At 41.4% G+C, this 25,276-nt stretch overlaps 1 protein-coding gene across 1 annotated transcript in view; it reads left to right on the forward strand.

Annotated features, from left to right (window-relative positions):
• The window catches only part of TRAPPC3L (trafficking protein particle complex subunit 3L), a 503,087-nt gene that overhangs the window by 157,106 nt on the left and 320,705 nt on the right, over positions 1-25,276 (forward strand). Inside the window, exon 2 of the mRNA XM_078649158.1 lies at positions 8,236-8,283. Coding sequence (XP_078505284.1) covers positions 8,236-8,283 — 48 coding nt within the window. The remainder of the gene's footprint in view (positions 1-8,235; positions 8,284-25,276) is intronic.

The raw sequence follows: 25,276 nt of genomic DNA on the forward strand, positions 1-25,276 counted from the left end.
TGGCAGAACCAAGGCAGTCTCGGTGACTTCTTACTGCTCATCCTTCAAAAAAAAAGGGATCCCCCCCTTAGCCCCACTTGCCTTTCTGATTTAAGGGTATGGTTTGAGCCTATATTCTCATTTGGATGTCACTTAATTTATTCTGCATCTAGACGGTGACCCTAATCTAAGCATATCCGTTTTCAGGATTGCATGCATACTATTACCACATGAATGATTGATTATTCCCTCTGTTTAAACTCGAATAAAACGGAGATACTTCTGTTTGGAAAGAGATCCTTCTTGGTGACCTACCTCATAATCTGACTATTATTTTTAATCGTCTACTATTCTGCTCGCAGCAAGTTAAACAAAAATAATATATCACCTCTGTGTGCTTTTTTTATGGTTTGGATTCTAATGCAAGTTCTCCCTGTTTATTCTACCTTCTCGCCATTGTGTCTCGGTAGCTCAGTCTCCAATGTCGTGATGAGATTTTGTAATTCCTTATATTTGAGCGCACCAGGATACCTCTTGACTGGACTCCTTTGTGTCATAGATGCCATACTCTTCTCCTCTAATAAGCCCACTCGAACACTACATTCAGCCAATGCCACTGCACTCTTGGTCCCCAGATTTTGTTGCTCCTGATCTTGATGTTGTGTGCTGTCTGAGACTGCTACCAAAAGCTTGAACTCATTTTCTCTCTCTCTCTCTACGTCGTCTTAAGACTTACCTGTTTTTGAAAATCACTGAAAACCCATCATTTCTTTTTACATTGCTCCTCCTATTCTTTTCCTGAAAACTAGCGCTTGATGCCTCCCCCCCCCACCCCTCTCCACCCCCTGTCCCAGGTCACAGTGCACATTTATACCTATAGAATTAATTTATTTTTGTATAAACTTTAATTTATATATATATTTTTTAAATTAAGATCTGAATTATTACTACTCTCAAACACACATATTTGGGGTGCCAGTTCTGACAAACTCTCCCAAGATGCCCCTTCCTGGACCAGATTTCCACCTCCCTTTCGCCCCATTGTCCTTCCACTTTGAAGATATAGATGTCAGATAGTTGAGGCACGCGTCTTGTATCCAAAAACTACAGGCCTCCTCCTTGGCCCACACTGGAGACAAACATTGTTTATGCAGGACCTTAACTTCTTAACCTGCGAGATGTTTCCCAAAAGCATAAATAATGAGTTGGGCACCACCAAACCAACTACTAGAGAAACCATATTGGCTGTCATTCATTTGATCCACATCCACCACTGAAGAAAACCACAACAGTTTCATAATGAATACCCGGGTCCTCAAATAAAAAAAAATAAACACATCTCATGAAACTATGTACTTGACATGTAGGAACTTGTGGGGAGTTCATTTTGCTCTTAGGTTGACCTATCAAGACAGCGAAGTGAGAATGTAGCCTCCTCACCAATCCAATCTTTGCCCTCAGGCATACTTCATCCCCCAACACTTGCTTGGTGTACAAAGGAAGGGGAAAAAAGATTGTTGAGAGCACCAGCGGCTGTTTCAAAATGTAATTTACAAAGTCCTCCCTGTTAACTGGAAGATTACCACATCTGGCAGCATGGGCTCTTGATGTGATGGGATATCTGCTTCACATCTGAAATGGGTTGGAGACATCCATGCCAAACCACTGGACCTGCAAGCTTGGTATGTTCTTTTTCGTTTTCCTCATTGTGAGACCTGTGCATTAGAATAACCGAATATACATGAATTCTGCACCATGGAAAAAAAAGGCAGAAGAGATTAAAGAAATTGTTCAGCAGGTAAACAGAACTATGGGCACTGTATCTTTTGTAACCTCAAACTTCTATCTCATTATGTCACTGGCTCTGATCCTGCCCTTGCAGCTGTAGTTGCCATCTGTAAAAGTGGGTAGGAGTGCACTACTTGCATGTAACAGCGCAATTACCCCATAGCGTCTTGGTAGTTGTAGTTCAGTTTTTCACACAAAATTCATATTATTTTTCAGCTAATGCTGTCTTTCAAAATCGTATCTCTAGACACCATTGTTTCGGGATTCCTCCCTCCTCAGTAGAGAATATTTATGGGTTGCTAGACATGCTGGCAGTTTTCTAAGGTATGATACCACTCATAGCGTACAGGTGTCCAAAGCTTGTCAGCTTCAGAACGGCTCACAAGGGCCTTTTATCAGTGAAAGTGGGTAGGAGCGCACTGCTTGCATGTAACAGTTGCTGTCCCTATCTCAACAACATAGTGGGTGACCTGTTTCAGTCCATGTCCTCTCCAGGTTTAGTGAGTGCACCCTTGCAAATTAAAAAAAGCCATTTGCTTTGCTAATGGTATTGTACAGCAAAGCAAATGGCTTTAACTTATTAAAATGTGAGACCTGCTTATAGGTAGCATGACATGGGGTCATACGGAGGGCCGGTGGGAGTGCCTTCCAAAGTAGGACTGGCTCATGAATTGCGCTCATTTAAAAGTGGGGTCCAGAAAAAGGCAAGGAACCTGTTTTTGTGCCCGGAATTTGTAATGCAGGTATGCCTGGGAAGAGCAGGTGGTGCAGGCAGTTTAAAATTGAGCTCTCGGCTCTGCAGGCAGCCACTGGAGTGGCGGCAGAAGGGAGTGACGCAGTCAAACTTCTTGACACTGGTAACAAAGTAGGAAGCAACCTTTAGAACTGCTCTGAGCAGGCCTAAGTGAACTTTGGGGATGCCTATAAGAGTCAGGTCCCGTTGCCAAGTCTAGGAAGAACCAGCACCTGTACAACTGATTTTGGGTCCTGTTCAGGGTGAGCTGCCGCATTAATTACAGCAGCTTTAGTTGGACCCGCGCTGTGGGCCAAGGCTCTGATAGGACTTTAGAGGTTGGACCGGCTCTCGAGGATGAAGGCATGGGACTTCAGTTTCTGAACCATGGAGAGTTGGCTCTTTACGGTGGGGAGGTGATTCCATTCAATCTTGTGCAGATAGATTGGCTACCCTCGGAACTATAAGAAGGACTTCCGTTTTCGAAGGGTTCATGGTAAGGTGGTGACTTGACATCCATTACTGAATACTTGGGGTGCCTGATAGAAGGGCGATGCTGTCGTGGGATGTGAGCCTCAAATAGAGTTGGGCATCCCTAGTATACAGGTGGGCGAGGGCCCCAGAGTTCCTGAGGGTCAAACAGACAGGCGCAAGAGAGAAATTGAATAGGATAGAGGGACTCCCTTGTTGCAGGCTAACTGGCTTCTGACCCCAGGACTGACCCGAGAGAGCATATGTGTTAGTGGGTGGTCCCTATCAATGCGCCTGGAAGCCACAGAGTAGCTGGAACACATCACTTCTGGTACTGTGCCGGTCTTTAATCCGCAGCTGAGGTGTGCTGGCCTCACATTTAAGAATTCGCTGAGACAGCGCCCTCCGCCGACCGATCCCACAGTATACTCAGGTGCCAGGAGGCTGCCCACAGAAGCTTACACCATCGCTAGGGTGGCAGGCGCAGGTGCCAGCTCCCACTGGGAAGGCTCCAATTCAATACCCTGTGCCCCTCGATGCACATCACAGCAGCAGACGCCACCACCTGCTTGTAACACGTAGCACCCTCGGCTCCAGAGTTTGGAGCTATAATGAGCTGTTGAATAGCCCCTCAAACCTCGCCACCGCTGCGCTAGAGGCGAGAATGACTCCGAATTATAAATAATCAAACGTGAGAAATACCCTATAATAAGCAACCGCTTGCTCTCAGGAGCATTCCGCTACCGAGAACAAGGTGGGTGAGTGAGCCTTTCCTTTCATTGCAGAGGCTCATGTGTGTGTGACGGGTCTAACACTTTGCCGTGTTTACGCGAGGGGCTTTACACCATGCCGAGATCCGTACAGTCACCACGCCATGGTGGTTTCAAAACATAAACAAGAGGACAGAGGAACGTACGTCGGGACAAGAGGCAGTGAAAGCGATTGCTTTTTCTGTGCTATGACAACGAAAGCACCGCAAGATGGCGTCGGGCTGTCCACAGTCCGATGGGTACGCGCAGGTTGTGTGCTATGGACTCATGGCGAGAGCAGCCATGTTTGTCCATGCGTGCGCGTGCATGCAAGCTCTCCGCAGAATTGATTACAAAAGGTACTCGCAATAGCTTGAGCAGCGCATGAGCTGCTTTTGCTAGGCAAGACCTAAAAAGGTAATGGCAGAACTTATAGTCTCAAAGGCGAGGCCTATATGCTTTACCAATGTTTGTTTGTTTTGGGGAACATAACAGGAGGGAATTTCGAAAGTCGATTCATTGTAAGAAAAGAGACAGAGACACGTTTTTAAAGTTTAAATTATGTACCAAAGTTGGTAACTATAAACTGGATTGCATAGTAAAGTACTGTACTGTTTATTAAGTGATTTCTCACCTCTTATTGGGGTTTGGATGGTGCCCTATATTATAAATTCAAAACAAGCTACAGGCTAACTCAATTAAACAGCTTATGTGCTCCCCAGCCATATTGGAAGTAGTTCCGAATAGTTTCAAAAAATATGTTCCTGCACTATTTTATAAGGCAGCAAATTTGACAACTCATTATTTGTGAACACAACTCTTTTGGTGCCAGCTTCATACAATCGCTCTGTTTTGTAAGGCAAACCTAGATGAATTATTAGCCCTATTTGGATTGGCCTAGCTGTATTTATGCTACAGCTGTTTAAAGTTTGCTGTTTCTCACCAAGAATTGGGAATGAAAGATGATTTTGGTGTAAAACTGTTATCGCCTGATGTAACCCAAGCACTCTTAATTCAATATTATTATGATTAATCTGCACCTACTTTTACCATCTCACCTTCAAACATTATATTACTTCAAATGGTTGTTCCAGAGCGTCTCAGTACAACTTGGAGAGGGTATAAAGAAAGTATATTCGGTGTATAATATCCAGGGTCACTGAAATTATGCGATTCTGCAGCTGCTACTTTTCTCACATAATTATGGATTGGCCACACTTGTCACATAATTAATTGCCTGCTGCATAATCTGCAGATTTTACTCAAAAATTGTGTTTCCTGCTCAAACAGATCAAAAGTTACGAAAAATGTGACGGCGTGAATGTGCGCGGTGGAAGACCCTTTGCAAAGGTTAACTGGTCGTCTTTCAGTTGCTTATTTCTGTATTTGGTTATTAAACTATTACTAATGAGATGAAATCTTTGCCCAGACATTATTGATATGTATAAAAAGTACAAACTAGTGAAGTAATACTATCAACATATGTGTTACATTATGCCGCATAATTTGCCTTTTAATGCCACATAATTTTGTAAATTCTGCAGCAAAATGTGGTGCTCCCCTGTTGCAAAATTCTAGTGGACCTGTTATTATGCTAAGAAACCAGAAGTTTCATGTTATTTAAAACTGGTACAAGACTTAGTGTTAGGAACACCTTTTGTAGTAAAAGTACCTCAAATATGTACCTGAGCAGTATCCCAAACTGTCTTCACAACAACACGACACAAGCCGAAGTTTCAGTTGTTGAAAGCAGTCAAAATCTCTGAGTGAAACAACAGGTGAACACATGCAGGAAAAAGCAGGGAAACATCTATTCCTGCATGTTAATCCCCAAAAACCTATAATCCCATTATATCTCGTAAACGTAGCAATATGATTGAGTGGCAGTAAGAGCCCATTGTTGTATGTGGGGCAGATTCCTAAGGAATCTTGTAAAATTCCAAAACCTACACCTGTGGGTTTCTTGTACAGTTCCAATTTTAATAGATTTACAATAATGTCCAGAAATACATATTGCAATCCATAGAAATGATAGATTCCAAGCATATTCATACTGCCATACAATTAACCCTCGGGTTTACTCACAGGGCAGGCAACTTGCTAGTATCTCTGCCACACACATTAGCACATAAAAAGCTTCTTTATTCTTTCAACCTGTAAATTAATTTTCCAGGTGGAGAAATCTCTTCCACTACACAACAACTAAATATGATTGTATTTGGGTGTTTTCGTATCCAATTTACTTACTCGTTCCTGCTTATGTTGGCACTTAGGGGCATATTTATAAGAACTGAGGCATCCGGGTTGATGCGTCAGATTTCTTGCACCGCCTGCAAATGACCTCATGGATACATCAGAAATTCTGACACATCTTTTGCCGCTAAAGTGACACATTGCTGGAGTTGGTCATAATATTGACGCAACTCCAGCAATGCCTCAGAACACAGAGGCAAGTCCCAAGTTAAAAGTCCTGCGTCAATCCTTAAGCCTAGTTTGAGAAGGCATAGGAATTTTGACGCAGTCAAGTCGTAGAATGACGCACTGAAAAGTTGTACATTTTACTGCGCCAATTCTACGTGGCTTTTAATGAGGGAACGCCTATATTATACCTGGCGCAGGTATAATGTGACGCAGCTCTTTGCAAACTGGGCCCAATGCTTCAATTTGTAAATATGAAGCAGTGTGGAGCACTCATTGCGCCTCCGCTGAGTCAAAAAAAATAACGCTGCGATGGCGCTGGCTCCTTATAAATATGCCCCATAATGTAGGCACAAAAACTAAGGGGCATATTTACAAGGCCCCTGCGCCACTGAGAGCGTCACTTTTACTGACGCTCCAGTAGCGCACAATGCTGAGCCATATTTACAAGGCCACGCAAAGCCACCCTGCGTGGCTTTTCATGGCCTTGTAAATATGGCCCCCTGTCATGCATTACTCTGCGTGAAAGAGGTGTTCCATGGGTGTTGCTGTGGGTGTTCCCACACAAAACCCATGGATTCGGATGCATTCCCAGATTTACAAGGTTTCGTACACCTGGGAATGCCCCAGATTCTAACGCCTCTCCAGGGAAGGCGGTAAAGTGGTGCAACGTGGAGAAATACCTTTATTTCTCCTTGTTTGTTGCTCTTTTTATGTGTGCTGTATTCTGCAGCACACATAGAAGGAGCGAACCACCATCAATGATTGCTTTTGTGCAGGATGGTGCCTCTTCCTGCACAAAAACAATTATCTCTGCAACGCAGGCACCCTTGTACCGCAAGGGTGCCTGCATTGGAGCTAGTCAGCCTTTTGTGTGCCAGCACAGAGGAAAGCACAGGGTGCATCATATTGCTGTAAATACGACTCATCCTTGCACTTTTCCAATGACACGGCTTTGCACAGCAAGATGGCTTGCAGCCCAGCACCATTTTTGCAAGTAAATATGTGAATTCCTGCAAAGTTAAGTTTTTGTTGCTGTTTCTATGCAAAGGTCTCCTCTGGGAACACACATTTTATCACCCCTAACCCTAAATTAATAGATGTATACAATATGTAATATCCAGTATTTCGGAGTTGTATATTCCATTTGTGGCTGTCAGTATGTTCAGATCCTGGCTTTGTGTATCAGGTTCTCTTATTTACCTTCCCAGATGGCATTTGTGTGCACTTAAGTGCGACATTGATGCACAAAATGTGTTTTGAACCGGGCCCAAACAGTTTTCCTGATTTTCAGATTTAATGATTGAAGGCAAATGGATTCATATTTACGTAAATGAATGAGAAGAAGATATTTAGATAAAAGTAGTCCAAATTATCTTCAAAAGGGTAAGCGGGACCAATTCTCCCTGTCACTACCAATAATGCTAATTGGGGTGGATGTACATGTGCCTTTCATTATATCTATATTCTAAACAAATAGCTCTGGTTTCGTCCCCATTACAATGTTCTACATCTTTGAGTTTTAAGGGTAGCGTTATAGAACATTAATATCAATAAATATTCAATGAATACACAGTTCAAGCAGACCCAACGTGGACAGAGTCATGGTGACCACCAGACATCAAAATGACCACGCTAACAGGTGCAACATGGCCTTAAAGAAATAAGACTGCAATGTACCCGAACAACTTTCGAGACTTAGAAATCTAAAATGACAATAAGCCTTGAAAATGACCGACGCTTGCATGACATTGAGGGGCGAAACATGAGGGCTGTATTCAGAACACAATTGAAGGGAAAAAACTGTATGTCTCCAACTATGACAAAGGGTCAAATAATTGCCATTGGAAGAATAAAAAAATTCCTCAACTGGAATCATTGTGTTCTAATGAGCAGTTCATTTAATGCATTTATAGTTTTGGTTGTTGCTGTTCTCTGAATTTAGTGCCCTTTGTCAAAATTTTGTCAAATATCCTCTGACAATTAATGAATGGATGATTGCTAACTATTCAAGTCTCTTGAGAGGCCTTCATCAGGAAAAGTTGTTTTATATACTCACAATGATTGTTGTAAACAAACTGTATGTATTTTTTGTAGGATTGGCATTTGCCTGCCGTTTCATCTTCTGCTTCTGCACATCATATGGTACGTACTATCAAATTACTTACACTGTAAACGGGGGCACATCTTATTCAATTAAATTAATGGGGTATGCTTCTAAGATTTCCCACCAAGCACTGCAATGTAGCCAATTTAGAGACTATGTTTCAGAGAGGTGTGGCTCCCAGACTGCACTGTGGCCAATCCTGACGCTGCATCAGAGCAGCGTCGGGATTGGCATAAGGCTGGCAACTTGCGCTCCCAAGCAGACTAGGAGCCTCTGTCTGTTCTGTCAAGGCCCAGCAAAACAGCTGGGGCTGGAGAGAGCTTCACTGCGGATGAGGATTTTGTCGACCTGAGACAGCCGGCCAAACCCTCATGCGCAGTGATGGGAGTGCACTACCACTCCTCCACCAGCAGTGTCATCCTGAGACCTGGGGGCGGGTCTAGGGAATTAAAATAAAACAATAATAAAACGTGTTCAAAGCCTGTTTTATTACAGGTTTATTTTGAGGGTTATGGCGGGGGGAGGGGGTCGGCCCTAAAGGAGTGGCCGCTGCTGCAACTGAATTGTTTAACGTGCACACCACAAGTCTCATCGGCTGCACACGTGTGTGTGTTCATGTTTGTGTCCTCAGTATTACTTGTTTTTATGTAATCTATTTTATGTAGCATGAACCTAACTCCAATAAAGGGCCTTAGAGAGGACAGTTCTATGTGCGTAGCGACATCTGAAATTAGAGGTGTTGTACACGGATACATATTGTGTTCATCAGGATCAGATTAAATCGCATTAAATAACAATCTGATTAGCAACTTGGGTGTGTAATATCCAAAATACATAATGCATTGCACCCCATCAATTAAACCTTAATAATCTTGAGGTGCAGTGCCCCCATTGCATTGGGAACTTTGTAGCTATATGTGTTGCAGTTAAATCTGCTACTTCACACCAGCATGCAGTCCGCACCTTAATTTCCAACATGCTCAAGTACCAAAAGCACCATGGTGGTTGTAGTTGTTCAAGTGATATGGCAGTTCCCCAAACTTTGTCTCAGTTCAACAATTGACTGTCAGTGTATTTGTTCACGTGGTAACAGTCCCTTAAATGTTGCTACAATGGAAGAGTGGAATTTACACAATGCTGTTAGGGACCAGAGGAGGGCTATTGACTAACGAAAAGAAATAAACTGGAAGGTTAGTAAGTGACTGCACTGCAGAGATGGTCTAGTGGCTATGCTTACGATGTTGGAATGTGTCGACATCTGTTCTAGCACTGGCACTTGGAAATCAGGCATGTCTGGTCAATTCTCTTCATCTCCCTGTGCTTAAAAGCAGAAGCTGCCGGTGTATGGATAGAGTGGAATGGTGGTGGCGGGGAGGGGTGAACGGTTGAAACATATAAAAAAAATGAAAAAGACTTACCTGCATCGCTCCCTCTCTTCTGCAGGCACAGGCTCCCAGAGTGCACTGCGGCCAACCCTCATGTTGCTGAAAGCAGCGTCAGGATTGGCCTGACCGTCGAAGACTTGCGCTCCCAGTTAGACTGGGAGCCTGTGCCTGTTCTTTCCTACCCAGCAGCGCAGCTCGGGTTGGAGAGAGCTTCAGTGTGCATGGCGGTTTGGCTGGCCCGAGATGGCTGGCCATATGGTCATGCGCACTGAGTAGCAGTGCAAAACACTCCACCAGCCTGTCATCCACCTAGCCCCGCCCCAAGCCTCGACTCCAGAGCAAAAATAAAACAATAATATACAAGGGTTTATTATCTTTTTTTTTTTGACAGCTGGCAGGTGAGGGGACGCTCCTCCGCCATAGCGGGGGAGCCGCTGCTGCCTAAAAGGTAATTCTGTGAAATGTAACTGTGCGACTCAAAGATGTAAATCCACACTTGATGTACATGATCCTAAATCATCTCTCTACAACCCCTTTTATACACAGTCCTCTGTAACTTCCCAGCTGGGCTTGTCCTATCTTAATACAAGAATAAACATGGAGGCAGTATACTTTTAGTATTTATACTACTACAGGACTTTACAGTTTGAAGTGCAGCCTTGAAGCGCCTGCGGTTATTGTACTGTCAGTCTCAGCGATTGCATCCCTTATGCTGCAGTTGTGGAAGGATGGAGAAATATACTCTGTATTTCAGGGATCTAAGTCCATCCCCAGGATTAGCAGCTCCTCGGCCTTGGCTCGAGCGGGTGAAGTCACTCATCTGAACACAAATATAACTCAACATGGTGGGAGCATTTGGATGCTGGAAGGAATGCTGTGCTGATCCCAGAATCCTGCTGCTAATACTCCTCAGCTCAGTGAAAGAATAAGTGCTGGGGCCCAAAGTTTTGCTTAGAAGCCCACCACTGACTGGCGCTACACTTTAGTGTGTCGCTATCAAGGCGGCGTAAACTTGAATCCACCTCATACCTCTTTTGTCCACCATCAGACACTCTCTGTGCCTTTATTTTACAGTTTCAGGTTTTTGTTCAACCCTGCCTTCTTTCTTTGTCTGTGTTTTTATGCCTTTCTCTTCCTACTTATTCCTACTTCTTTCCCTCCTCTGTGTTTTTGTCTCTCTTACTTTCACTCAAAATCTGAAGAAAATAAATAAGTGTGGTCCCTAATATAAGCGCCTGAGAGCTCAACCTGCATCCACCGCCTCAAATTAAGTACTGCCTCAACTGTAAAATTGCATTCCCGATCTCCTGCCAGACCAACAAACTTGTGGAAAAAAGCGTCAACTTCATCCTCTGGTGCTACAATTACAAGTAGAATGACAGATCTAGATGGGGTGACCAGACGTCCCAGATTTCTCCCGACAGTCTCGATGTTCAGAGTTCTGTCCCAGTGTCCTGACGCTTTTCCTAATTTTAATTACATGACTCGGTTTTTGGGACAAAGGTCAGGTAATCCTGCAAAGCATATTTAAAAGGTATGCTCTCCTTTTAGAGTTGCATCCAAAGTCTGAAACAATGTAAGTAATTTATTTGTTTATGTCAAGCAGCATAGAAGCAATCTGCTGCCCGCTCCCAGCAGAAAGGGAGAGGGGTACGAGGGCAGGGGGTGCAGGGTGGAGGAACTGCAGTAGCTAATATTATGGAAACATACTTTTATAAATGTGTGCCTTTATTTATATATGTAGGCACATGTTTACAAAAATACATTCACACAGCGTAAAACCTTATAGTTACAAGACGCCTAGCATATATATATATATCACTGAAAAAACCATAGGTTTCAGGAGTTATATAGTTAGGAATTAGTTCTTAAAAAACCTTTGAAATTCACTCAAAAAACTATAAGTTTTAGTGGTGTTATAGTTAGCTGGACATTTTACTCATACAAAACCAATGAAATTGCTCCTATATAGTTAGTTGTACTAACTATATTTCGCGCACCCGCAATCCACTGCTGATGATGTCACATATTAGATCATTCATGACATGGTCAGTGACATCACTGATGACATCTCAAATGACATCACTGATGACATCATCCAGTGAATGTGGTTTGCTTCGTTATTTAAATATGCATTATATATATAGCAATTTACATTGAAGAATGAGTGGATATATATAAATAAATATTTGGATGGAGGATTTAGTAGCAGTGTAATTGACTGTTTACTTGACCAATTTATAATGTCTCACTAAATATAGTGGATAGTGACTAAACTGTGTGAATATCTGTATCACTTTGTCAGTTGTTGTGTAAACTGATTCTACAGTTGGTTACTAGCTATGTGAAAGTCTATATTAGTTATTGATTAGTTAACTGAGTATTTGTATGGGAGTGTGAAAGTGTGTGTGGTTCGGTGGGGGGGGTGTGACTGTCCAAAGATGTGTGAATAGTTGATTCAGTAGATATATGAAGTTAAAACTACATGTTCCAACAGTTTGGGTGAGGGAATCTCTTTAAGGGTGTGGTGATGAGCAAATATATTTCTCAAAGGTACAGGTCCAACAAACTAGAAAAATAAAAGGCAGTGTATGTGTCAGTTGTTGTATATAAATAAGTATACATAAGACACAATGATTGTGTGAGTGACTGTATGGATAACTGTATACTTGTAATAATGATTTTATAATTCACTAAGTATGACTTACTATCTATATGAATAGAAGAAGTGGTGTTTGTATAAGTGTTTTGCTAAGTAAATATGTAAGTATGATCCATTGTTTGCATAAGTGAGTAGGATGACTTCATATGTGAATAGGATGCGTGCTGTTGTTTAATGTCGATATAGATGTATAAGTATTTTTGATAGTGTTCTATTGTTCATTGACAGCATGTATGAGTGAATCCATAGGTAAGTGATTAGATGTGTGTATACATCTATGAATCACTGAGTGGATTTTTAGATACTTGTATTGCTGTGACAATGGATTTAAATATGATACTCTGTATTTTACAAACAGTGATGAAAAATTATAATAGTGTATGAAAAGGTGTATGTGATTGTCACGTGGATGATGTTATCAGTGATGTCATCAGTGATGTCATTTGAGATGTCATCAGTGATGTCACTGAGCATGTCATGAATGATCTAATATGTGACATCATCAGCAGTGGATTGCGGGTGCGCGAAATATAGTTAGTACAACTAACTATATAGGAGCAATTTCATTGGTTTTGTATGAGTAAAATGTCCAGCTAACTATAACACCACTAAAACCTATGGTTTTTTCAGTGAATTTCAAAGGTTTTTTTAAATGCTAATTCCTAACTATATAAGGCCTGAAACCTATGGTTTTTTTCAGTGAATTTCAAAGGTTTTTTAAATGCTGATTCCTAACTATATAAGGCCTGAAAGCTATGGTTTTTTCAGTGAATTTCAAAGGTTTTTTAAATGCTAATTCCTAACTATATAAGGCCTGAAACCTATGGTTTTTCTCAGTGAATTTCAAAGGTTTTTTAAATGCTAATTCCTAACTATATAAGGCCTAAAACCTATGGTTTTTTCAGTGTTTTAAAAAAAAAAATTGATTGGTTAACTGGCTTATTAAGTGTATCTTAGTGAATACATATATTAGCGAGTAATGTTTAAATATTTAAATATATGCATGAGTGATGTAATATGTGACGTCATCAGCAGTGCATTGCAGACGTGCAAGTTATAGTGAGTCCAACTAACTATAACGTGGGAATTTCAATGGTTTTATGCGAGTAAAATTTCCAGCTAACTATAACTGGTGTGAAACCTATGGTTTTTTCAGTGAATTTCAAAGGTTTTTTAAATGCTAATTCCTAACTATAACTGGTGTGTAACCTATGGTTTTTTTCAGTGAATATATATACATATAAAATTTCTATGGCAAAATGAAACCCCTCATTTTGTTCCTTTTCAAATTAAATGTATTAAGTGTTACCACTTTATTCCAATCAAGATGACTTCAGGTGTGCCATACTTTTGTCATAAGTAAGACTGTTAGCGTTCTAGTTGTTCTTTAGAACACTCTGGGACATTCTGTCATTGGGCTATAGTTGGGCTACATCTGGCTGATATTTGGGCTACATTTGGGCTCTTTTGTCTCTGGTGGCCATCTTGGGAGACTGCATATCAGAATTTTTTTAATGAAATATAAGAGGATTTGAGAAGTCACTCAAAATGTGCCCTAATTTTTCTTTCTTCACCACTAATCATAATTTCTATGGCAAAATGAACCCCCTCATTTTGTTCCTTTACAAATTAAATGTTTTAAGTGTTAACACTTTATTCCAATCAAGATGACTTCAGGTGTGCCATACTTTTGTCATAAGTAAGACTGTTAGCGCTCTAGTTGTTCTTTAGAACACTCTGGGACATTCTGTCATTGGGCTATAGTTGGGCTATATCTGGCTGATATTTGGGCTACATTTGTTTTTTTTTTGTCTCTGGTGGCCATCTTTGGGCTACATTGGGCTACATTTGGGCTCTAACATATATATAGCCCAATGTAGCCCAATATATATTTTTTCAAAGTTAATTTTCGTAAAAACCACTGGAGCACTTATCTTGAGACATAGCAAAGGCACATCGGGCTACCAGTCCCTACAATTTTGCCACGTTTGGTGGAAAACCATTCAGCCGTTCGGGCTAAAAGTGAGTCCAACCGCCCTAAGGAAATTAACATGGGAAAAACACGTTTTGGGACCCCCCTTTTATCTCGGCCCCCTCTTGACGAATCCCCCCCAAACTTTCAGGGAAGGAACGGAGCACAGCGAGGCAAAGGTAAGGAACATTTCAGGAAGATTCCTCAACCGGCGCCAAAGTTATTCCCAATAGAATGTTGCGATTTCCCTATGGAAAACAGTCCTAACTATATATACCTACTGGCTATCGCCAGTAGGTAATATATATATATATATATATATATATTTTTTTTAGTCACCAAAATGCTCCGTTACCAAGGGCACACTTTTAGACAGCCGGTGCAAGTTCCAGGGACGGGCTTTCCCTGCAATTTCAATTCTTCAGCAAGAAAATACTCGCACTCCACCAGAAATATAAATATGCAGGTTTAATTTTTGTTGCCTTTACAGCAACAGCTTCACCAACGCGTTTCACAGCATCCGCTGCTTGATCACGGTTACAAACATTGGTCCCTTTTCAGTTTCTCCTTTTTATACCAGTTATTCACAATGGCCTTATTATGAGGCATTGTGGTACTCGTAGTTCCATGTTTACATTTTTTTACATTTTCAACAAAACAAATGACGTGTTTTACTTGCATATATTTACACATATTTACACATGATGTTACTGATGTCTAGTCAGTATGCAGATGGAATAAATTGGGTTCAAATCCTCATGTAATTTGTTTCTTATTATAATGAAGGAGATCATAGTCTCAGCAATATGTTCTTTGTTAAACACTGGTTGGCCGTTGGCTCCACCTCTCTGTATCTTTGTTTTTATATGTATATATGGGCTTAGTGCCCTTGTTTTATAAAGATATAGGCTCCATTCACCTACCAATCTTTGCTGATGAGTATACTATTAATCCTTACTGTATAGTTTCAATTGTTCATTTGAGGGCTCAGTGCCCTATATTTGCCCAAACTATGCATACTGTTCATATTTACTTGTGTAAGTCAATTTTCAGTCTTTAGCCTTTTACAGGTGCACATGAAGTTCCTCGTCTCCATTGAGACCCCCAGGTATCTTTGTTTTGAAACGAATGATCAGCCTTGATTCCATACGCCGTAGCATCATCAGTCTATTTCCCCCTCTTTCCTTTATTGGAACTGTAGCCAAACCGCTGTATGTCATATCTCTCCAGTTCTTTTTTTCTTTTTCATGAGTTAGCATGTGTTTTGCCATAGCATAGCTCAGATCATGGTTTTCTATGGCTCGGATGTGTTCTAAAATCCGTTTCTGGAGGGGGCAGATGGTACTCCCAATGTATCTTTGACCACAAAAACACTGTAGCAGATAAACCACATGGGTAGTTTTGCAGTTGATTGTATTTTCTATTGTAAAAGTTTTTCCTTTTGGATCCTTTAGTTTAGTGAGATTGCGTCCAACTTGACAAGCTTTGCATTGGCTGCATTTGATAAAGCCGTTTCGTTTTTTCTCTAGCCAGTTTTTAGATTTTCTTATTCTTTCAAAGTGGCTGTTGACTAATTTGTCAGATAGAGATGGAGCTTTCCTGTATGTTATTTGTGGGAACTTGCCAATCTCCTTCCCTATGTCGGCATCCTTTTCTAGGACATGCCAGTATTTTTGTAGGACTTTGCGTATTTTGTGGCTTTCTTTTGTATAGTTTTGGTTTAGTTTGGTGGTATTGTACTAGGATGCGGCGCCTCAGGGGACTGTGCACTTCTATATATTTGTTTACTCTCTTTGGGGAACGGTGCTGTAAGGAGAAGAGAACCACACTAGCTCTTCTAATATAGGCTAAGCCTAAACAACATTTGAACACTCCTTAGCACACGTTACAATATTAGCGCTGATTTGCATATGTGTATTCCACTCATACATAGGTTATGCAAGCAAAACAAATACATTTTGAGGTCCTTGTCAGTCAGGTTGTTCCACAGGTGTTGTTTTTATTTTGATCGATGTTACAGCCAACACGTGTTTCGTCAATAGGGAATGTAACCCTTGACTTTTTCAAGGCTATTCTCCTCGAGTGTTCCTTTTTCTTCCTTGAGGTGATAATTCCAACCCTCGAAGGGGTATCTGTTAGGGGACTTCGGTATCTTTATTGAGTTGTTCTTAGGTCATTTGCCAAGTGTCGGTATGTTGTGAGGCAGCTTTCGCCGTTGTTGTTATCGTGTCCTTCTGTGTCCCCTCTGCTCCTGACACTATTAATCCTTACTGTATAATTGAAACTATACAGTAAGGATTAATAGTATACTCATCAGCAAAGATTGGTAGGTGAATGGAGCCTATATCTTTATAAAACAAGGGCACTAAGCCCATATATATATATACATATAAAAACAAAGATACAGAGAGGTGGAGCCAACGGCCAACCAGTGTTTAACAAAGAACATATTGCTGAGACTATGATCTCCTTCATTATAATAAGAAACAAATTACATGAGGATTTGAACCCAATTTATTCCATCTGCATACTGACTAGACATCAGTAACATCATGTGTAAATATGTGTAAATATATGCAAGTAAAACACGTCATTTGTTTTGTTGAAAATGTAAAAAAATGTAAACATGGAACTACGAGTACCACAATGCCTCATAATAAGGCCATTGTGAATAACTGGTATAAAAAGGAGAAACTGAAAAGGGACCAATGTTTGTAACCGTGATCAAGCAGCGGATGCTGTGAAACGCGTTGGTGAAGCTGTTGCTGTAAAGGCAACAAAAATTAAACCTGCATATTTATATTTCTGGTGGAGTGCGAGTATTTTCTTGGTGAAGAATTGAAATTGCAGGGAAAGCCCGTCCCTGGAACTTGCACCGGCTGTCTAAAAGTGTGCCCTTGGTAACGGAGCATTTTGGTGACTAATTTAAATATACCGAGGAGCACCCGACCCGCTTATCGTCCATCTAACAACTGGGATCTATCGAGGAGCTGCAGGAGTATTGGAAACCGCGTAGGCGCTAGTACATGAAACCGCGAGCTCATAACAAAAGGATATCATCTCAGACTGAAAAATCTTTGGACAATACGAAAGTGTTTGAAAGCGCCCTGGGATTGAAACGGAGGCACGAGAGACACAGCGGAGCTCTTATCTGAAAACGAGGTAAGAGCATAATGCGCGATGTGCACCGTCCTTGTATTGCTTTCACACTAGAGCCGCAGCAAGTGTTTGAGGCATTGTACAGCGGTAGTGTTTAGATACCAATACCGCGCTTTTGCCTCTTAAATTAAACTCGCCAGAAACGAGCAGGATTGTTTGTGAAAATCCATTCACAGACAGAAACAAACAGCGCTTAATTGGTATATCCAGTTACCCTTTGTTGACGTGATTAAAATACTTGCAATTTAAGATGGAAGAAAGAGCACTGAAACGGGTGCAAAGAGCGGAGGCAATGTTTCAGAAAGTGGTCTCCAATGAACCAGAAAAATCTAATGATGCAATGCCAAGTAGTAAAGGAGAAGCGACTGTTAAACAACTATTTTTACAGTTGGAGAGACTCCTGAAAAAAGACATCACCAAAAGCTGGGAAATCATAACAATGGAAAAATATCTGGAACAAAAAATGGTTACTAGAGGATTGAGAATTTTTACTCTTCCGAATCATCCGGATACTAGACCAGATATGTTAATGGACTGGGGGAGTAACAACATGCAGTGTTCATACAATAGCATGATGATTATAATAAAATATGCGAAAGTAGACATTGATGAAATTAAAATCAAAGTGGAAGAAATTGAAGCGAAAATACAGGAAATCAATAAAGAAGAAGAGGCAAAGAAACTACGCAAATCAATGGAAGGCAATTTGGACAAACATGAGAAAGAAGTGGAGGAAAGAAAAGAAAGAAAGTATAGAAGAGACCAACATGATTATGCGTCAGGAACCATCCTAACTTTCGCAAAACGCCTCACAAACTTGAGACAACAGTTGAAAACTAACAAAATGTCTATGAATCAACCTGCAAATACAACCCCGAGTGAATCCGATACAGACTTCAGTGACACCGAAGATTTGTCAGCACAAGGAAAAAAAACGTCTTTTTTAGAAGAAATGCAACTGGTATACTGCGACCAACAGCAACCAAAGGGAAGAGGCAGGGGCCGAAGCAGGCGCTATTCAAGAGGACGGGGGAGAGGAAGTGGAGTAACAACACCGGGAGGACAAAACGCAAAACAAGACGAGGCAAAAGGAGGAAACAAGGGGTACAATCTGAGGAACAGAGTAACAACCATGTAGAAGAGCTTGATGAGAAAAATGGAGAAAAAGAACCGTATTTGATAATTAATCTTTCCAAACACACGTTAACACGAGCAGAGGAGTCACTTCTAAACAAAGGATTGACATTTTGCCCCGAAAAACATTGGGATTTAGTAGAAACTAAAATTGACCTCTATAAATATGTCAGGAAGATTAAACTATCGAAATACTTCAAAAAACAAGGAAAACGAAAAAAAGAACCCTCAACCACGGATAATGTGGAAAATCAAACATTGACCATCCAAGATATACCAGCTCTGAGAACGGCACACGAGTTGTTAAATGAAATGAATAACGATGCAATCACAGATACCCAAGTCTTGTTAGAAATGGGACAGGAAACTTCCAAACATTTAAAGACAGACTTTAAGAAACAATCTAGATTTTGTCCGGTACTATATCCTGGTAACAAAATTGATTTATTTTATGATTTGGTAGATGCGGAACTGGATAAGTTAAGTAACATCAAAACAAAGAAAAGAGAAAACCTGACAATCGAAGAACGCAAAGCTCTGGATTCCTTAATGGCGAATAACAACCTGGAAATAAAACCCGCAGACAAGGGCGGGAACATAGTACTCCAAAATAAGGAAGATTATATGAAAGAAGCAATGCGGCAGCTGAGTGACACTAAAAGCTACAGGAAACTGGATAAAAATCCAATCAACAAAATGATATTGGATCTAGAAACACGCCTAAAAAAATGGCAAGACCTAAAGTTACTCAGCGAAGATGAAGTACAATTTCTAAACAACCAGAATCCAATCACCCCCACACTTTACTTTCTCCCGAAAGTGCACAAAACTTTAAATAAACCCCCCGGAAGACCTATAATCTCGAGTTGTGGTTCACTTTACGAGAATGTGGCAAACTATGTAGACCATTTTTTAGCCCCCATTGTACCCTTGTTACCATCATACATAAGGGACACTGGGGACTTCTTGAGACATCTAATGAATATAGAATGGTTAGAGGGATACCGGCTGGTAACCATTGATGTAGTCTCTCTCTACACCTCAATCAATCACCAACTTGGACTGAAAGCAACAGAATATTTCCTGAAGCAGAAACCCGTAGAACAACTGAAGCATTGCAAAATGATCATGGAAATGGTGGAAATGTGCCTTAATAACAATGTCTTTCTTTTTGACAAGGTATATTACACCCAATCGTGTGGGACAGCTATGGGAGTTTCCTTCTCTCCAAGCTACGCCAACCTAGTGATGGGTTGGTGGGAGAAAATGGTGGCTTGGAGAGAAGAAAACGACCAATACACAGCCAGAGTGATTCTCTGGCTGCGTTTTATAGACGACCTTTTCATAATCTGGAATGGCTCAAATGAGGAGTTTTTGGAATATTTAAAAATTCTAAATGAAAATGAAGAAGGGTTGACATTCACCCATAACATCAGCAAGAAAGAAATAATATTCCTGGACACCAGAGTATATGTTGAGAATGGTCATCTGTAGACTACAGTCCACAGAAAAACAACAGCCACGAATAGTGTCTTACATGGTCAACGCTTCCATCCAGCAACTTTGAAAAAGAATATACCCTATGGGGAATTCGTAAGAATGAGGAGAAATTGTTCCAATCAGGAAGAAATGAACAAAAAATTCAAAGAAACTGCAACCAGATTCAAGACAAGAGGATACAAACAGTGTGATATTGATCAAGGTGAAAAACGAGCTAGAGAAAAAAGTAGACTTGAAACATTAATTCCAAAAAGAGATCAAGAAAAAGGAAAAGAAACACAGGACACGACCAGGGAGCCAATTAGAATGATACTAACCTATACAAAAGAAAGCCACAAAATACGCAAAGTCCTACAAAAATACTGGCATGTCGTAGAAAAGGATCCCGACATAGGGAAGGAGATTGGCAAGTTCCCACAAATAACATACAGGAAAGCTCCATCTCTATCTGACAAATTAGTCAACAGCCACTTTGAAAGAATAAGAAAATCTAAAAACTGGCTAGAGAAAAAACGAAACGGCTTTACCAAATGCAGCCAATGCAAAGCTTGTCAAGTTGGACGCAATCTCACTAAACTAAAGGATCCAAAAGGAAAAACTTTTACAATAGAAAATACAATCAACTGCAAAACTACCCATGTGGTTTATCTGCTACAGTGTTTTTGTGGTCAAAGATACATTGGGAGTACCATCTGCCCCCTCCAGAAACGGATTTTAGAACACATCCGAGCCATAGAAAACCATGATCTGAGCTATGCTATGGCAAAACACATGCTAACTCATGAAAAAGAAAAAAAGAACTGGAGTGATATGACATACAGCGGTTTGGCTACAGTTCCAATAAAGGAAAGAGGGGGAAATAGACTGATGATGCTACGGCGTATGGAATCAAGGCTGATCATTCGTTTCAAAACAAAGATACCTGGGGGTCTCAATGGAGACGAGGAACTTCATGTGCACCTGTAAAAGGCTAAAGACTGAAAATTGACTTACACAAGTAAATATGAACAGTATGCATAGTTTGGGCAAATATAGGGCACTGAGCCCTCAAATGAACAATTGAAACTATACAGTAAGGATTAATAGTATACTCATCAGCAAAGATTGGTAGGTGAATGGAGCCTATATCTTTATAAAACAAGGGCACTAAGCCCATATATATATACATATAAAAACAAAGATACAGAGAGGTGGAGCCAACGGCAAACCAGTGTTTAACAAAGAACATATTGCTGAGACTATGATCTCCTTCATTATAATAAGAAACAAATTACATGAGGATTTGAACCCAATTTATTCCATCTGCATACTGACTAGACATCAGTAACATCATGTGTAAATATGTGTAAATATATGCAAGTAAAACACGTAATTTGTTTTGTTGAAAATGTAAAAAAATGTAAACATGGAACTACGAGTACCACAATGCCTCATAATAAGGCCATTGTGAATAACTGGTATAAAAAGGAGAAACTGAAAAGGGACCAATGTTTGTAACCCCGATCAAGCAGAGGATGCTGTGAAACGCGTTGGTGAAGCTGTTGCTGTAAAGGCAACAAAAATTAAACCTGCATATTTATATTTCTGGTGGAGTGCGAGTATTTTCTTGGTGAAGAAAAAAAAAAAAAAAAATATATATATATATATATATATATATATGTTACAAATGGGGGTGGGGTCGCACACTACTCACACACCGGCGGTGCCGCCCCTAAGGACTCTGGTCAATGTAGTAAAGTGTTCGCGATGCATCATCTTTCGATCTTCTGCTATCTTCGCTGTCTTAGCCATCCCTGGACACGTGTTTCGGGGTATCACCCCTCGTCAGCAGGGATAGGCCGTGTACTGGGGTTGCCGATGGATGCCAATATCTGCCAGGTATAGTACCACTCAGGCGCGTAGGTGCGGGATCCCAGGCTCGTCAGCCCAATGCTCACGGGAACTTTAAAGTTACAAATGGGGGTGGGGTCGCACACTACTCACACACCGGCGGTGTCGCCCCTAAGGACTCTGGTCAATGTAGTAAAGTGTTCGCGATGCATCATCTTTCGATCTTCTGCTATCTTCGCTGTCTTCGCCATCCCTGGACACGTGTTTCGGGGTATCACCCCTCGTCAGCAGGGATAGGCCGTGTACTGGGGTTGCCGATGGCTGCCAATATCTGCCAGGTATAGTACCACTCAGGCGCGTAGGTGCGGGATCCCAGGCTCGTCAGCCCACTGCTCACGGGAGCTTTAAAGTTACAAATGGGGGTGGGGTCGCACACTACTCACACACAGGCGGTGTCGCCCCTAAGGACTCTGGTCAATGTAGTAAAGTGTTCGCGATGCATCATCTTTCGATCTTCTGCTATCTTCGCTGTCTTCGCCATCCCTGGACACCTGTTTCGGGGTATCACCCCTCGTCAGCAGGGATAGGCCGTGTACTGGGGTTGCCGATGGCTGCCAATATCTGCCAGGTATAGTACCACTCAGGCGCGTAGGTGCGGGATCCCAGGCTCGTCAGCCCACTGCTCACGGGAGCTTTAAAGTTACAAATGGGGGTGGGGTCGCACACTACTCACACACCGGCGGTGTCGCCCCTAAGGACTCTGGTCAATGTAGTAAAGTGTTCGCGATGCATCATCTTTCGATCTTCTGCTATCTTCGCTGTCTTCACCATCCCTGGACACGTGTTTCGGGGTATCACCCCTCGTCAGCAGGGATAGGCTGTGTACTGGGGTTGCCGATGGCTGCCAATATCTGCCAGGTATAGTACCACTCAGGCGCGTAGGTGCGGGATCCCAGGCTCGTCAGCCCACTGCTCACGGGAGCTTTAAAGTTACAAATGGGGGTGGGGTCGCACACTACTCACACAACGGCGGTGTCGCCCCTAAGGACTCTGGTCAATGTAGTAAAGTGTTCGCGATGCATCATCTTTCGATCTTCTGCTATCTTCGCTGTCTTCACCATCCCTGGACACGTGTTTCGGGGTATCACCCCTCGTCAGCAGGGATAGGCTGTGTACTGGGGTTGCCGATGGCTGCCAATATCTGCCAGGTATAGTACCACTCAGGCGCGTAGGTGCGGGATCCCAGGCTCGTCAGCCCACTGCTCACGGGAGCTTTAAAGTTACAAATGGGGGTGGGGTCGCACACTACTCACACACCGGCGGTGTCGCCCCTAAGGACTCTGGTCAATGTAGTAAAGTGTTCGCGATGCATCATCTTTCGATCTTCTGCTATCTTCGCTGTCTTCGCCATCCCTGGACACGTGTTTCGGGGTATCACCCCTCATCAGCAGGGATAGGCCGTGTACTGGGGTTGCCGATGGCTGCCAATATCTGCCAGGTATAGTACCACTCAGGCGCGTAGGTGCGGGATCCCAGGCTCGTCAGCCCACTTCTCACGGGATCTTTAAAGTTACAAATGGGGGTGGGGTCGCACACTACTCACACACCGGCGGTGTCGCCCCTAAGGACTCTGGTCAATGTAGTAAAGTGTTCGCGATGCATCATCTTTCGATCTTCTGCTATCTTCCCTGTCTTCGCCATCCCTGGACACGTGTTTCGGGGTATCACCCCTCGTCAGCAGGGATAGGCCGTGTACTGGGTTGCCGATGGCTGCCAATATCTGCCAGGTATAGTACCACTCAGGCGCGTAGGTGTCACTGATGACATCACTGATGACATCATCCAGTGAATGTGGTTTGCTTCGTTATTTAAATATGCATTATATATATAGCAATTTGCATTGAAGAATGAGTGGATATATAAAAATAAATATTTGGATGGAGGATTTAGTAGCAGTGTAATTGACTGTTTACTTGACCAATTTATAGTGTCTCACTAAATATAGTGGATAGTGACTAAACTGTTTGAATATCTGTATCACTTTGTCAGTTGTTGTGTAAACTGGTTCTCCAGTTGGTTACTAGCTATGTGAAAGTCTGTATTAGTTATTGATTAGTTAACTGAGTATTTATATGGGAGAGTGAATGTGTGTGTGGTTCGGTGGGGGGTGTGTGACTGCCCAAAGATGTGTGAATAGTTGATTCACTAGATATATGAAGTTAAAACTACATGTTCTAACAGTTGTTTGGGTGAGTGAATATCTTTATGGGTGTGGTGATGAGCAAATATATTTCTCAATGGTACATGTCCAACAAACTAGAAAAATAAAAGGCAGTGTATGTGTCATTTGTTGTATATTAATAAGTATACATAAGACTCAATGATTGTGTGAGTGACTGTATGGATAACTTTATACTTGTAATAATGATTTTATAATTCACTTAGTATGACTTACTATCTAAATGAATAGATAAAGTTGTGTTTGTATAAGTGTGTAGCTAAGTAAATATGTAAGTATGATCCATTGTTTGCATAAGTGACTAGGATGACTTCATATGTGAATAGGATGTGTGCTGGTGTGTAATGTCGATTTAGGTGTGTAAGTATTTTTGATAGTGTTCTATTGTTCATTGACAGCATGTATGAGTGAATCTACAGGTAAGTGATTAGATGTGTGTATACATCTAAAATCACTGAGTGGGTTTTTAGATACTTGTATTGCAGTAACAATGGTTTCAAATATGATACTCTTTATTTTACAAAGAGTGATGAAAGATTTTACTAGTGTATGAAAAGGTGTATGTGATTGTCACATGGATGATGTCATCAGTGATGTCATCAGTGATGTCATTTGAGATATCATCAGTGATGTCACTGACCATGTCATGAATGATGTAATATGTGACATCATCAGCAGTGGATTGCGGGTGTGCGAAATATAGTTAGTACAACTAACTATATAGGAGCAATTTCAATAGTTTTGTATGAGTGAAATGTCCAGCTAACTATAACACCCCTAAAACTCATAGTGTTTTTGAGTGAATTTTAAAGGTTTTTTAAATGCTAATTCCTAAGTATATAAGGCCTGAAACCTATGGTTTTTTCAGTGAATTTCAAAGGTTTTTTAAATGCTAATTCCTAACTATATAAGGCCTGAAACCTATGGTTTTTTCAGTGAATTTGCAAGGTTTTTTAAATGATAATTCCTAACTATATAAGGCCTGAAACCTATGTTTTTTTCAGTGAATTTAAAAGGTTTTTTAATGCTAATTCCTAACTATATAAGACCTGAAAGCCCACCAGGAATCTCCAGTATGCTCCAGGGGGCTGCATTGCAGAGGTGTAATGAGGCTATGCCCCTTGTTACACCTCTCTGCAACGCACCCCCC

This window comes from Lissotriton helveticus, chromosome 6, assembly GCF_964261635.1.
Source record: "Lissotriton helveticus chromosome 6, aLisHel1.1, whole genome shotgun sequence".
Lineage (NCBI taxonomy): Eukaryota > Metazoa > Chordata > Amphibia > Caudata > Salamandridae > Lissotriton > Lissotriton helveticus.